A 16,306-nucleotide genomic window follows, 5' to 3' on the forward strand; every position below is an offset into this window, starting at 1 on the left:
AGTCTGTTGTCTGATTCCCCAGGCACAGCACCACTGTCACCTCTGGCAGAGTGTGAGACATCTTTTGGGAAACAAAGCAAAATGTTCATATAATCTTCCTAGGCATCAGTCAGCACTTCTTGCCATAGGGTATAAATCAGTTACAGTTTGCAGAACAACTGCACTCAAGTTTGTTTTCTGCCAGGAGCTGGAATTTGTAATGAGCAATAGTAGGATTAGGGTTGCTCTGTCAATGTCAAGGGTACTACAGAAGGAGTATGCACAACTGCATGTGCATTTTCATGTAAATCTGAAAAAGGTAAATAACAAACAACCCATGTCCACGCATTGTAGTTATTTTTAACGTTTTTTCTGTGTTAAACAGCATCAAACAGCGCTGTATCATTGTCTTACTGTATGGATGACAAATAATGTCTTTTAAACTCAAAAGTCATTAGCATCTTTCAATTTTGAAGTCTCTCATCTTGTAGATAACTGTAATTTCAGTAATTTTTATTAGAATGCTAAGAATGTGTGCTATGATTTCTGTTTTTAATGGTATTTGCTTGCTTCATCAATAACATTTCGCAGTAATTTCTTGAAATTCAATGGATCAAGGTCTGTTTCAATGTATTTTAGCTTCTGGATGCATTAGAATAGTTGTCTAAGTATGGGTGTCTGAATTAGTAACCTGGTCTTAATGGGGAGAGAAACCTGGATTTAATGGCTGAGAGAATGAGGAAGATTCTCTTGAAAAGTGTGATTTGTAAGACATTAAACAGTCTTTTTTTCTCTTCTTTGGCAGCCTGTGTATCTTCTTCAGCTACTTAAACATTCTAGCAACCCTCTGCTTCTAACTTAACACTAAAACTATTTACTTAAAATAGATAGGGTGACTTCAAGGTCAAGTAATAAATTCAAGTAAAAAATTCAAGCTTCCTCTCAAATTGTTATATGTGCGCTTAGTCTCATTCTCCATTAATTTGTTTTCTGGAAGGCCAGAAATAAATAGCACAAACCATGGAGTGAATGCTGATTTCAATTTGAAAGTTATTGTTACATATTTTTATCCTTTCTGAAAACATTCATTCTGCTCTGCTTTGTGTTTCTCCTCAGAGAAGGCCTCAGCAAACATCTTACTTACATAATACAAGAGCACTTAGGAACTATCCCATTATTACCTTATGACATTCACTGACTAGTGGAGAAAATGCCTGATCCTGTAAGAATTTTTAACACAAAGAACGTGTTATTGTAGAAAGGGCATGTAGCTAATGCATGCACACCTGAGGCATATTTAAGGTACTGTAGGTAGGCTATCATTTCCTAAGTTGCGGTGATATTTTCTTTATTCTCAGCATTGAGTGGCGGCAAATAAATACACAAACACCATAGAGTATAGCAATAGAATCATCACAGTCAGTGCAAAGAGTCTTAAGAAATGAGAAGATAAGAAAGATTTGTAGTGGAGTCCTTGAGAGTATCCTGCTTTGCTGCTCAGCTGTGCGCTAATGATAGATCAACAGGTCATTTCATTAGCCAGAATATCAGTGTAAAATGCAATTAGTAGATTACTAAGTGTTGTGTCAGCTTTGCTTATGTGCATCTACCCATTCTGAGCTTGCCAGTCAAGAAGACATGTGGCCCTAATCTAGAACAAGATTAGGATACCAGTGTTTCAAAGATAGATGGGTTTAACCTTACACATGGCGGGTAAATCAGCTGAAGTAGATGGAACTGATCACAGTGTGTTAAGGTAATTACAAGTGCAAGTCCTGTGTGCCTGAGCCCTTGGCATACCAGTATTGAGGAAGCACAAGAACAATGCACAGTGCTTCTCTTAAGACCTATGAGAAACTTTCCATTCCTGAATACTCAGTTAAATATTTGTAGACAATATGGTGAAAAAGAAGAATGATTGCGAACTATGGTTTGAACTGGCATGTTTCCTGAAGCAGTAGCTATACATTAGTCTTGGCAAGACCACAGCAATTACAGACTATCATTATTTTAATTGTGTGTGCCACGTGTGCTCATTGGCCTTGCTCACAAAAAGAAAAGTAAATAATGATCATTTTACTGACTGCATACTTTGGATTAATTTTTCTTGTCTCTTCTATTTCACTAGCTCCTAATGTGGCTCCTTCTGATGTCGGAGGAGGGGGTGGAAGCAATCGAGAGCTGACAATAACATGGATGGTACGTATTGCACTTGTGGAACAGCACAAAACATAAACTTCCTTGTATCCAATCTCGCTCCTCCTGAAACCCATGGATGGTTTGTCGCTGGGTCTTGTGAGAGCAGGATTTGTACACGATATATAGGTTTTCAGACTTTTCTCATTAAAAATACATAAAAAGGGATGAGGAAGACAATACATTAGCTGTTTATGTATTGGCGTTTTTAAAATATGATCTAAAACATTCTAAAACAAAGAGATTGAAACAGATACTGACTATGATAATGCATTGATGTGACTGCATTTGAAAATTCTGCATATTGTATTTTTCTTCAAGGCTTTTTTAAAGTTACAATGTGAATAGCATGCAGAGTTGCTTACTACAACAAAAAGTATAACATATATATAACATAATTATGACTTTAATGGGCTGTGCACAGATTAACAGGCTTTATTTTAAAACAAGAAAATATATAACCATTCTGTGAACTAGCCTGTCATAAATATTAACTGGAGTTTTAAGGAAATTCTTGTATATTGACATTTTATAAGTTTCATTTTATGCTAACATGACTGGTAAAACAAAGCAATGTTGCCTCATACCACAATTTAGCCATTCATCGATACCCACATTCTGACAATGTTCTTTTCCTCCAAGCCATTAATTTTGCTTTAATGATTATGTATTAAGCAAAAGAAAGAACGGATAAGGGAAAAAGGTAATGTTAATCTCAAAAATAGTGGAATAAAATTTTTTAACAATTACAGTGTTAACAAAAAAGCTTTTCAGTAACCAAAGTATTTTGAAAATTGCATCTCTTATATAGCGTATGTATTCAGTTCATGATTTTTTTTTTTAAAAGTCTATTATATATACCTATATACATAAATACTGTCTTTATTCTGGTATTGAAGCAATTTTTTTAACAATTAACCTATACTGTGGGAGAAAAAAAAAACAACAAAGGAGAAGGGAAAAGCAACACCAAAATAAGAGTAAAGCAAAACCCAACACAAGAAAGTATAAGAATTTATAAGCAAAGTTGTCATGTAGGCAAAAGTAGCATGGAAGAGAGAATTGAAGTCTTCTGCAGTATATTTGGGAAAGCTAAGGAGGAGAAATAAAATTTATAAAAAGGCCTATCAGATTCATGTCAGAGCCTCTCAGTATTCAGCAAAAACAGAGTTACAGCAGCATTATGTCTAGCAAAGAAAGATGGTTGAATGTTATGTTTGAAAAAATTACCAGGTTTGTTTTGCTGTTAACCTCTCTCTTCACTGACATAAGGCTATGAGGCACATAAGGCACATTACACCATTTCTGTCTTTTGGGGAATAGTTTGTTTCATATGAAGCAGATTATTTACCTCTATGAAGAAGGCTTTTTCATATATAAAATAATGTAAAGATTTCATAATTCCAGCAGCAACTTTGTTATTGTTGCATAGGGATCTCCTTATAAATGTACAAATTTTAATCTATATGCACGTGGATTCTTTTTATATCATATCTCTATGATGTTGTTGGTTACATCTCTTTGCGAAAGTTCTCAAGTATGACACAGAAACAGGCAGCCATATGTTTGAGCTAACAGATTTGGGCTTTCCTGTTTTTTTGGGTGGATTTTGGTTTGGTTTGGGGGTTTTTTTGTAGTTTGGTTTTTGTTTGCTGTGTTTTTGTTTGGTTGGTTTTGTTGTTTTTTTTAAAATTCAGTTTAGAATATTCATTCAGTCTGACTAAGTATTTTAGCAATGAAGAAAAGCTTTATAAGTTTCCAAAAAAAGAAGGTCCACAGTTCTGTTAAAATATATTAAAAATGTTATTTCTTAGTTCCACTAACAATAGGTTAAGAAGTATATGTGTCCTAATGGGCTTGATTCTGTTTCTGTTTATTTTTGAAGAGCAGAAGAACACATGCAATGGAGACTTGCAAAAGACTTGGATTATTTTATTATTTCTCCACAAGTGCTGTCTTACAAAAACTTCATCAAAGTACAGAGCTACTTCTTGCATTGCATGTAAAGACCAATATCATGGCATTTTCAATATAGTGAAAACTTGGCTGTGACCAAACTGAAAAAAGAAAATTATAACCAGAAGGATATTAACTAACACAAGACAGTATTTCCTGTACACCCAAGTAGATTTATATTCTCATTTTTTCTCTTAAATAATGTCATGCTTTTCACATCTGTTCCAAGTAGCTCATTTAGTCAGACAAAGTAAGCATGGCTATAAGTATTTTTTTCCCAAGAATCTTCAATAGTATGTCTGGCAAGTGTTTTTGAACAGAGGCTTTAGATTTACAGAGCCTGTCTGACAGACAAAAATATGACTATCTGTAAGGCTAAGATAAAGATGTATATTGATTCTCACAAATGTGCTGACATTTGCATACGCTATTTTAAATAGTCCTTAATTAAGAAGAGAAGAACAAAATGTATGGCAGGTTCACATGTTGCTGCCAACCCCCTTTCAGCTTTTGCTATGATTCATAAGCCCAGGTTGAATGAGACAGCCAGAGATGCAATCAAAACTGTTCTAAATCTTGTTTTGAAAGAAGAGCTGAGGAGAGCTAGCATGCTCATTCTTCCTCATTTTTCCCCATTTGTCATTCCGTCTTCCATTTTGTTTTTCAAAGTTTGTAGTGGATACTACAAACTATTCAGCTACTTACACCTACTTATTATATCCAGCCATTGGAGGACAAGCTGCTTTTAATACTTTATTTAAGACCTTCCAGAATATGTTTTAAGTGCCAGTCCTGGGTTTCTAAAGTTTGCTCTGGCTGAAAGTCATTCTGAGACTAGGGCCTCATCGAGGCTGCTTATTTTGGCATATGAGAAAGAATTCTGGGTTATTTTAAGCAGCTAGATGTAGTGATAGATTCAGAAGATGAGCTACACCAGAGTTTCCTAAGTCGTTCCTCAGAATATCTCCACACATAGGCTGAAGTGCTGCAGTAGTGGACAAACACCTAAGGAGAACAATTACTCTCTGTGTCACTGCTCCAGGACCTTTGCCTCAAAATAAACTATTCTCTAGGAGGTTTCCATTAGGGAAAAGGGTGATGCAGGAAGTTTATTTTCCAAGGGTGCTTCCAGTCAGTCTCCAGATGAACAGATGAATGACTTGATTTTGGCCTTTTGGGTGCAGTTTCTAATACTTATGGTAAAGGCACCATGGACTGAAGAGGCATCACTGAAGGTAGAGCTTTGGTAAATGAAGTAAAACTTATTATAGCAGATTGTCTTCCATAATTTTATATTTTCCAATATTCCTAGGTATAGGAAATCAGCTACAGTTTTAAGAAATAGTTTGAATAGGTACCTTTAATGCTCATGCTGAAAGTGGGAGTCATTTCACTGAAAGATTCACCAGTTAGAAGCTATGTAGATAGTCTAATTCAGCAAATGGATCCTCTCCATCATCAGTGAAAAGTGGTAGGATGAGTCATTCTTTGCATATGTCCATCTTTCTTCACCAGCTGTGCCAGTTGCCTAGGTGATGAACTTTGGATAAATTAAAATAATTTCAGCCAGCCACATAAATTTTCTCTTCACTCTTTCTCTTTCACAAAAATATCTATCTCCACATATATACATGGATGCAAATACTGGCTTAGTGTGTCTCTGTTACATATCCACTGTCCCTTACTCCTTTAGTCTTTTTTGCTAGCTACAACTGTTCTATTACACAATGATTCTTGGTTTCTTTCTATGGGAGGTAACATGATGTGTGTTACACTGAGTTCAGATGTGGAAAAAGGTCTTAAAATGTTTTAGTAGCAAATATGGTAATACTGCAGGTCTATTTTTGAAGGGGGTGGGGGCAAGCCCAGAAGGAAACCAGGGCAAAATGGAAGTTTAGTTCAGTGTTTGTACATTTGTATCGATACTTTCTGCATTATTTATATTCTGTTCTAGACCTCTTTGTTTAGCTGGCTACAAAAATTAATGGTTTATCTTTTGCCTTTTCAGCCTTTGTCAAGAGAATACCACTACGGCAATAACTTTGGTTATATAGTGGCTTTCAAACCATTTGGTGAGAAAGAATGGAGAAGAGTTACAGTTACTAATCCTGAAATTGGCCGATATGTCCACAAGGATGAATCAATGCCACCTTCAACTCAGTATCAAGTAAAAGTGAAAGCTTTTAACAACAAAGGGGATGGACCTTTCAGTCTCACTGCAGTCATTTATTCAGCACAAGATGGTGAGTAAAGGTTCCGAATACACTGAAGGTCCAGGTCAGCACTACCAACATCAACAGAGAGAACCTGGTCCTTGACACTGATTTGTATAGCAGCAGACACTGATTTGCATAGCAGCATACTTCTTCGGGGGGGGGTATATTTTTGCTCACACAAAACACTTGCCATTGTTCTGAATAGCCAGTTTCAGACTGCTTTATATGGTGTGCACATCACTTGGTTGTACTTGCTGTCAATGGGCAATTCAGAATGTCAGAGGCATTCAAAATTCTTCACACAGCTGTTAAAAGATTTAAGAATATAGAAAAGGAATTCTGATCTTCATATTGGTCGCCTAAAACATTTACATCTTTATCCAGCAATGTCTCTGTGATCTTAATACACGTATTTGACATATGTGTAATTTTTTTCTTCTTAACAGACCACACTAAAGCCTGTTATTCTAGTAGATCAGTATCAGAATTTAGCCCAAAATTGGGAAGGAATGATAGCTCAGTTGTACCTAGTTACATTTCCAGCATGTTTGGGGTCTACTATAAATTATCCCTGTCCCATTCTTTATTCTGGTTTGCATGTTAGAGCTATCAAGTGAGTAATTTAATGAAAACCTTTTTGACATTTTTTTAATTATTACTAGAATTATTTCACATACTGTCATCTTTAGAAATGAAGTTTAAATGACTTTACAAACTTAGCAGAAGAAAGTGCTAGAAGAAAGTTTACCTTAAATCAGAAGAAATATATACAACATCCTTAATTGCAACATCATCACTCAAGTCTGTTCTAAAAAAATACAGTTTATTAATTTCTGCCAGAAACCCAAAGAATTGCTTGTATTTGTCTTTCCATAGAGCAAAATCTCCTTCACAAAGTCAACAGATATAGACCAAAGAGCCAAAGAGGGATATGATAACAGGGCCACACTCTCACACTTCTGATTCTGCTCTTTATTTTGTGTACTTTATGGAAGATTTATGTTCATGATTCCCATTAGCACTAATGGGAACTTTGCACACAAATCGGCCACACACAAAGAAAAGATAAAATAGTACTTTCAATTCTTATGATAATTCAGGGTTCAGGCTAGCAACACTCAGCTGTCTGACAAGGCTAATACTAATCTTTTTTCTCTTAAAAGTGTACCTTAGGAAATAATTTTCAACAGTTGCTGCAGCAACACAAAGGTTTTTGCAATTGTATAAATGTGTTAGTATGTGGCTATGGTGTAATAAAAGCAATATCTGCCAAATAACACTTCAATATCCATCCTTTCTCAGAGACTTGCCTATCGACAACTGACTGATAAGCTCCCATGTATTTGTTAGGATTATACTAACCATGTCAGAGATGACAAGTGTTTGTATAGCTCTGTTAAGTTCAGGGACATGGTAGAGTCTAGTATCTCCAAAAGACAGAGGAAAAGCAAATGTCCAGTAGTGCCAGCTTCCAGCTAAAGAGGCCACTTAAGTGGCTGCTGATGTTCTAACATAGACTTTAACAAAGTCCAGACACCTGACAAAAACATTTACGCTTAAATGATGCCAGATGCAGACAGCAAAAGGAGTAGAAGCTCAGTGATCCTACTTCTTTGATTTCAAGCACAAGAGTCCAAACCTTACCAGTAGTGTTTACAGCTCCTTTGTGGAGCTGTTACTCTGACCACTGCCCATATCAAATCCAGGAACTGCAGGACAGGTTAGAAGGAATTTTTCCCACAGATGTAACAGAAGTTACTCCAAAGAGCATTCTGCAGAGTTTTCTCCTGGCATTAGGGCTTGAACAAAATCATCTCCATATCTCGTAGTGTGCTAACTGGCTGCCAGCCTGAACTTTGTATAGTTATGCTTAGGAGATAATTGTGTGATGACCACTATGTTTTCAGTGAAGAGAACATATTGTGAAGCCCACGATTCCTTCTCTTATTGGTGGAATTACTGAATTAGAAGGTTGTATAAAACCAACTGATGTCATCTTTCTGGCTCAGGAGACACTGCAAAATATTTATAGAATGTAAATGCTGAATAGAGATATAAATTGTTTGGAACTCATAAACAAGCATAAGCAGATGAAATATTGTCTAAACATTATATTAGTATTGTGTCAGCAAAATCCCTGCCATTTGAAGCTTTTCAATACGAAATATTTTGGAAAATTCTGTAATTGATATGATAGAGAGGAGTCTGAAAGTGATTTGGTAATAGATTAGATGATCTCAACTATTCCACCTGTACTTCCGTACCTCTAAATCAGCAAATGATGTTATTACTGTTAGACAACACAGCTTCTCAAAGGTATTAGGGAGATGTTAAGGCAATATGGTCATACAATATTCCACACAGGTATTTATAAATATACATACATACATAAATATAGTGACAATTTTTCCACTAAGTTGTGTATTTTATAATAGATCTATGTCTGTCTAGTTATAACTGTTGGCAGCGATATTACCTTTAGTGACTGGGGAATTTCTGTGTTCCCATGTGTTCTCAGCCAAGTTCCATGTCTGACAACTACTAGTCATACCTGCCATTGCTAGTAGTGAGTAATGACTGCTGGTTATGAGTGCACAGGCCTCTAGCTTATCTAAATTCCTGTCATTGTGAAAACAATTTTGCAATAATGTATAATTTTTTAATTAGACATTTGCATTATTAACAGCCATTGAAAGACAATTACGAAAGGTAGCTTTGCATATAAGATTATTTAGTTACCTAGGATACTTTTCATGAGAGATGTAACTGATTTTTTTCTTAACATTGGCTGTTTTGATGCATAGTTGACTGGATGCCCAGTTGGAAGATTAAGTATATGAAAGCTTTCCTCAGCTAGGGCTGCCATGCCCGTCTGTTGCAACTTGTTTCAAAAGATTTGTGACAGAGAACTGCTCTTAGCTTGGAAAACTCTCTTAGATGTTGCTAAGTTTATGCCTTTTTTAATTCCTTATCTTACTTAAAATGCAAGCAAGCAATGAAATAACAGCTTCCTATAATGAAACTAGAACTTAATATTCTAGGCCCTGAATGAAAGCGTATCACATTATAATGGTCTGTGCTGTGCATTGGCTGCTGTCCAGAACTAAAAGCACAAATAAAATCTACTGTGTGATGTATGCCTGATAGAAGGGTGCTTTGGATCATTTCACACTTATGTTCAAGTTTCTATGTGCGACTGGACAGCCCTATATCTAATATCTGGGCTCATAAAAAGTTTGCATCATCATGTCTAAGTGACATACATGAGTATTTGTGTGTAACTAACTTAAAAAATCTGATGTATGCAATCTGGGATCTGCTGTCCCATTTAGTAAAAGATCACTGGATGTTTCATTCTATTTACCAAAGCCTGTTTTCAGTTCACACTAATTTCATCATGGAATCTGTTGAAGCATAAAAATTCATAATCTGAGCCAAGCAACGGGATCATTACTTTGTTTTTATAGAGTCATTTTCCATACAGATCATCACTGGATTTGAAGTTTACTCAAGTAAAACCAGATTAAAGGCTAACACTTGGCTCACTGATACCAAGAAAATAATATAAAATACTGAAGTGAGAAGAGCCCCAGTAAGCAAGTATAACAATATCACAGGATCAGATTGGATATTTAACATATGTTTCATCTTCCAGCTCCAACTGAAATACCTACAGATGTGAGTGTAAAAGTTTTGTCATCTTCTGAAATGTCTGTTTCTTGGCACCATGTTTCTGATAAATCTGTGGAAGGATATCAGGTGAGTTTAGAGGTGATACTGTATATCTTCTTATTAATTTCATTTCCGTAGTTAAATCCAGGAATAATTCCTACTTTAGCATTCTTTCTCTTAGGTTTCTTTAGTTGGTATTTTCTGTGCAGATTTTGCATTCTGAGAAGCAGATTATTTTTGGTGTTATGTACTTCATTACTAAAACATATTAAGAAATGTGTGTTCTCACTGTTCAACTGGTATAGGGTATCATTATTTCATAAAAGAATCTTGTCTATGTTATGTAATTGAATGCTTATCTGTAACTTCTCAAAACATACTGAAATTAAATTCTGGGTGTAATTGTCAACACATACATAAAATTGAAAATAAATGATGGCCCACTTAAATTATCAGCAGTTATTAATATATTTCACCCACAAACCCACAAAGTAAGTGGGACTACATGACAAGTGCCCAGAATCCAGTATAACATAGACACCGCTATTGTGCAAGACAGTAATGTTTTCTTCATAGTTTTTATTCTCCACATTAAAAAAGGGCTTCAGGGCATGTTTATATGGTCCATCTAAGTGGTACTACTGGCAAAAATTGTTCTTGTCCTTCTACAGAGATGACAACTGCAGGGTAGGTGCAACCAGAAATGGCCATGTAGTATTCCAGCAGGAAAGTCTTAACATCATCCATACACAGTGGATGCTGAAAAACTCTGCAGTGTACAGCCTGCTTACTTTGGCTGCACTCCAGAATAGGGGTTTGGGTCTTAGTTTTGTTAGTGACTTGCTTTGTGATTCAAGTTGTCGGCTACTTGGTATCTTCTGTGTTCCAAAATGAGCACATACAAACGAGGAGAAACCTCATTTTTATAGCTGAAATCTATGAATAAATGTTTTTTTAAGTTAGTAGTACTTGGTTTTATATTTCCTGATCTCTGTTTCTGTCTCCATGAGATTTATGTAATACTTTTGGAATACCTAACAAGATTATAGTGAAGACCTCTATAGGAACTAGGATATAGTGTCCCATGTAAAGCTTGCTTTTATACAGTACAGACATTAGGTTTAAAACTTACAAACAGAGGACACTGAGGTTTGAAATTAAGACACTAATATCTTTGTTAACTCCTAATTTACTAAAGTAGCCCACTGTTTTGGTGTTTTGTAAGGATTGTGCCTCTAGAATAGGATAGACTAATTGATGGTCATAGCTGAGAGCTGGGTGGACTGCTCAAATGTGTGAGCTCAACTGAGACAGCCCTGTAGCAACAGCTCTGTGCACTCCTGAGCTGGATGGTCTGCACAGAAATTGGGCTTGAAGCCTGCACACCCAGAATAACCAGAACACGCACTCAGCAGGCACACACTGGCAGACTTGTGGGAATGTGGAGAGAGCTGGGAGAGTTGGGATTACAGCTGTGATAGATCATGACAGTAGATTTTGAGAGTTGTAGTAGGGACTGGGGTAGGAAGGCAAGAGGGTTAAGGATAAATGGGGAAAGAACATGGTGGGAGGCCATGCCCATAGGCAACCCACATTTGGCTGTTTTTTTTTAATTTTACCTTTTTTTACATAAAGCCATGTGAGTTGCTGACAGGGGACATCGGGAAAGAAGGGAGGGGAGAGGATTCAGTGAGAAAGACCGGAATGTATGGAACAGTTGATAGGAAAGAAAAGGAAAAACCTCAGAAAAAAATGTAGAAGATCTTTTGGCTAGAAAGAGAATAACTTGTAAAGAAATGTGCTTAGTAAGGTGTTAATTCAGAGATCTTCTTCCCCTGAGCAGTCTCATTCTAGTAAGAGACGAAAGCAGCAAAAGGCAAGCCTGTGCTTCTCCACTGAAAATGAAAAGAAATTCCTATGTTCTCCCATCAGTCCTGAAGGAGCCATAGGACATGGCAAAAATAGAGAGGCCTCTTCTGGAAGGTCAGGGCCGCCGAGGCCGCCGACAGCTTTTGTGATGTTCACAGAATATGCCGAGTTGGAAGGGACCCACACGAATCATCGAGTCCAGCTCCTAGCCCTGCACAGGATGCTCTCCAAGAGTCAGACCATGTGCCCTCTGTGTGAAGAACCTCTTTCTGTATCCAACCTAAACCACAAATTCAGGTCCTTCCCTCAGGTCCTGTTGCTGGTCACCACAGAGAACAGATCAGTGCCTGCCCCTCCACTTCCCCTGACAAGGAAGTTGTAGACTGCAATGAGGTCTCTCCTCCAGGCTGAACAGACCAAGTGACCTCAGCCACTCCTCATACAGCTTCCCCTCAAGGCCCTTAACCATCTTCATTGCCCTCCTTTGGATGCTCTGTAATAGCATTCCAATACAAGCTGTGGTGGAAGGAGCACTTAAACTGCATTTATAAAATTCCAGTGACTCTCTCTGGAAGATTCTGTGTATATTGACATCAGTAAGTATTACAATAGTTATTTTTTTAATTACTGCTCAGGTTAACAAAAAACACCATTCACCAGAACACTTCAGTTTCTTTTTTGTCTTTATTATTACCTGAAGATTGCATAATTGACTTTTTGAATGCTAGAGTTTAAGAGGTGGGAGTACCCTGAGCAAATACCTGAAGGTATTTCACCTGTGACACAACACTTCTCACACCAGGAAGAGTCAGATTTTCTTGACACTAATGCATACTGTCAGGATGACTGCCCTCATGGTAATGAGTGTGAGCTGATACATTTTGCCATTACAGAGGAGTATCCTCAGCTCACACTTAAAAAAGAGATAAAGTATGAAAACTGTCTCCATCCATATAGAGATTTTAAGATTTATGAGTTCTTACAATAGCCTGCTAAAATAAAAGCCACAGCTCTTCAGCGCATGCAGTACCAGAGACACTATCCATGTTTCCTGCTGCTTCTATGCAATAGATATAGGCTTATTTTATTAAACAAATTTATCACTACTCACCACCATTGTCTCTTGTTGACTGAAATATGCTATTAGCATTCTTTCTTAATATGAGTAAAGTATATTTTTATGTCCTTCCTATGTAAAACTTTCATGAGTATGGGAGCTGTTGTTTCATGATGCAAGAACAGCTTCTAATGTATTTCAGTATATTAAAGCTTGAACAGAGGAGAGGACCATGAAAGACAGTTTTTTCCCTGATTTCAGCAAAGGGCTGCACCAATTTCAGCAAAGGGCTGCAACAATTCATGATGGCTAAGGCATTCCTTCACAGAGATCACTATTGGCTTATTTCCCACAATTACTCTAGAGCTCCGGTGAAATACCCTTCTGTGTCCTCTGCAGACTGATTGCCTAACAAAGTAAATGCAGAGCACCAGGAAAAAGCAGACTGTCTGGGGCTACTATCTAAGCTATTTAACAAAAAGGGAGAGGGGCTACTCATTCAAGTGGAGAAATGTGAGTTCTTGAAGCAATGGGGCATTTGATTCTAGATTTCACTTCCCCAGAGGCAAGAGAGTGAAAGAAAATTCCAAGTTATTTCAAGACTATTTGAAATTATTTAAATATAAAGTAAGAAATGTAGGAATAGTTTAAAGAAGCCAGTACTTTTTCTTAGCTGTCAAGGAAGTAATCTTCATTTTTTTCTTTTCTAAATATGTAAATATGACTATGTATTAAATATGACTGCGTATTAAAGGAGAACTTTCTATGCGCATGACACACAGCTCACACACTGTAGGAGTGAAGTCTACAACATTGCAGCCAAGAACAATAGTATTAGGGATTTAAATTTAATTTAATTTTTAAATTATATTACTTCTGCCTGAAATGTAATATGCTCTCAGTGAAGCAATTTACATTTTCATTCATTGTTCTCGCTTGTCTTGTTTAATGCTGTATGTTACTTGTATATTACACCCTTAGCATCACTGTAATGCAAAAGAACATTAGGATTGTAAAATGCTTTGCAAGTCAGAGGAATTTGAAGGCTTCCAATGTATGCCACATGACTAATAAAAGTTTCACATAAAGTGTGTTTTCCATCTTTAGGTAAAGCAGGTACTTAATTAACGTAATAGATCATACTAAAAGCTAATTAATTAGTCTTCAGTGGACAGTTAATATCAACAACAAAGCTACCATTGGTCCTGTCATGGTTAATAAACTTTTGGCCACATAGAACTTTACAGATGCCCCTTTGCTGAAGGCTAGAAACTTGTTTGGAGACAGAGATAGACATGATGTCCTTTAGCTCCTGATGTACTCAACCTCTCAAACTTGAGTCAGCCACTTATATTTTACAGGTTGTGGTGTACAGCTGGTTACATTCAACAACAGCAGCTTATCTACAACAGGTTGTTAATTATATAGAAGAAATTCTGTTTTTAAGATCATAATCAGACCTTCAGCTGAAATGACTGTGACAGTTTCAGATCCGTGCCAGTTTGAAAGCATTCATCAAGCTGGAGAAGCCCGCAGGATGGATCGGGTGCACAGTCCTCACTCATTTGGGGCAAAGGCTGTTGACTCAGGAAAATAGCCACCTTGATAAGTGGGAATTTCATGAGTGTGAGTGCCTAAATTACAGTAAACTGATGTTTAGGATGCTAGTGAATTAAAATTCCAAGGCAGTATGCAGGACATACATTTATAGAACTAAGAATTACCTGTTTGTACCTGAAAGTCAGGTATGCATGCTGAATTCAAAAAGTTTGGTCTGCAGATACAACGTGATTCTCTCCGCACCATGAAAGAGTGACAAAAGCCATGAAAATATTGTCACATTTATAATAATCAGAGTATGAGTATCTTGTAGCACTGGTGGGAAAGACTGAGGCAACAAATAATGACAAGAGACAAACTACAAGAAGTATTTAGATGAGAGTAACCTCTGAGTAGTGATACTGGATGTTCTCATTTTCAAAGACATTTGAAGCAGGTGAAGAGAAATCCCCTACTAAATCACCTACTGCCTCTCTCCTCATTCAGACACAGCAAAAGGTAAAATAAAGAAATATTTGTATTAAATATTTTAATTTAAATGTGAACAGGGAAAAAAAAAGCCTCACCAAACAAGGATTGTACCCATAACTTGTAAAGAGGAGAACTGTGATATTAACGTCTTGACAAACTATCAGCTTTTCTAACCTGTTCCTTAAAGGAAGGTTCCATGGGCAACTAATGCCAGCAGAATGGAAGATTAAAGCATTTGCTATTTAAAAGGAAAAATGACAGGATATAATGTCAATAGTAAAATCTTACAAAGCAAGATTTTTCCTAGAGCCTGAATTTGCCAACAACATTAACTTACTTCTGAAAAATTTTAAAAGTCTGTGATGTAGCATACACAAAAGTCATTATGGAGACAGGCAGAAGCTGAGCCAAAATGCTTAGAATTAAAACACTCAAAACCAAAACTTAATGGACATGGCTTTCCACTCTTTCAGGTTGGTGCAGTAATTTAGTCTCATGTAAATGGTTATAAACCAGACAAAACCCAGAGACTAACAGTGTTCCACTCTCATTTGCATCTCACAAGGCCATACAGAATAAGACTCTGTGTATGTGATGGAATGGCATCTCTCCATAGGAATTACTCTGTTTTAAAATGGTACTTTGCAATGCCTAATGAATTAAAATAGAATGGAACAAGTTCTTGGGGATAAAAAAACACAAAACCTCACAGAATTTCTATGTACTCTTAATTGGCTTTGGATTTTAAGATGTTACAAGTTTAAGCATTTTCAGGTTCTTTTTCACCTACTTCGACAAATGTCGTATTGTACTATGAAATCTGATTGAATTTAGTCAAAGAACTTCAGAAAATTTGTTAAAGTACATGTATCCAGACCTACACATACAGCTAATCTGACTGAATACTTTGCATTCCCTAGACAGAAGTACAAGAGGGCTAAATTTCTAAGACATTCTAAACAAAATACTCTGAAAACATTTGCAGAGTTTAGTCTCTGCTAGTGTAGGAAAACAATATTAAAGTCCAGAGTAGAATGTCCAAACAAAAGAGCAAGAAGAAAATAGTCTTGTTCTCTGAAGGCATTATCCATCTCTCAGACTTCTAGTGACTTAGCTAAGAACAAGTTAGACCACTGTGAGAAAAGTTTTCATAATAGAATCGGCATTTGTTTCTGTTTCTTTATGCGTATACACAACTTGGATAAAATTGCAGCCTATAGAAGGAATTCCATGCTGTTGCTGTTAAATTTTTTTTAGCCTACGTGTTACCCAGAGTATGCAATATAGAAATACATACATTTTTATAAAATTTCTTTGTGACTGAATATGT

General features: G+C 36.5%; 1 protein-coding gene across 1 annotated transcript in view; it reads left to right on the plus strand.

The window, feature by feature from the left end:
- The window catches only part of CNTN1 (contactin 1), a 241,077-nt gene that overhangs the window by 207,248 nt on the left and 17,523 nt on the right, over positions 1 to 16,306 (plus strand). The window contains exons 18-20 of the mRNA XM_017817884.1: positions 2,108 to 2,178; positions 6,140 to 6,374; positions 10,003 to 10,106. Coding sequence (XP_017673373.1) covers positions 2,108 to 2,178; positions 6,140 to 6,374; positions 10,003 to 10,106 — 410 coding nt within the window. The remainder of the gene's footprint in view (positions 1 to 2,107; positions 2,179 to 6,139; positions 6,375 to 10,002; positions 10,107 to 16,306) is intronic.

This window comes from Lepidothrix coronata, unplaced genomic scaffold (genome assembly GCF_001604755.1).
Source record: "Lepidothrix coronata isolate B3197 unplaced genomic scaffold, Lepidothrix_coronata-1.0 Scaffold63, whole genome shotgun sequence".
NCBI lineage: Eukaryota > Metazoa > Chordata > Aves > Passeriformes > Pipridae > Lepidothrix > Lepidothrix coronata.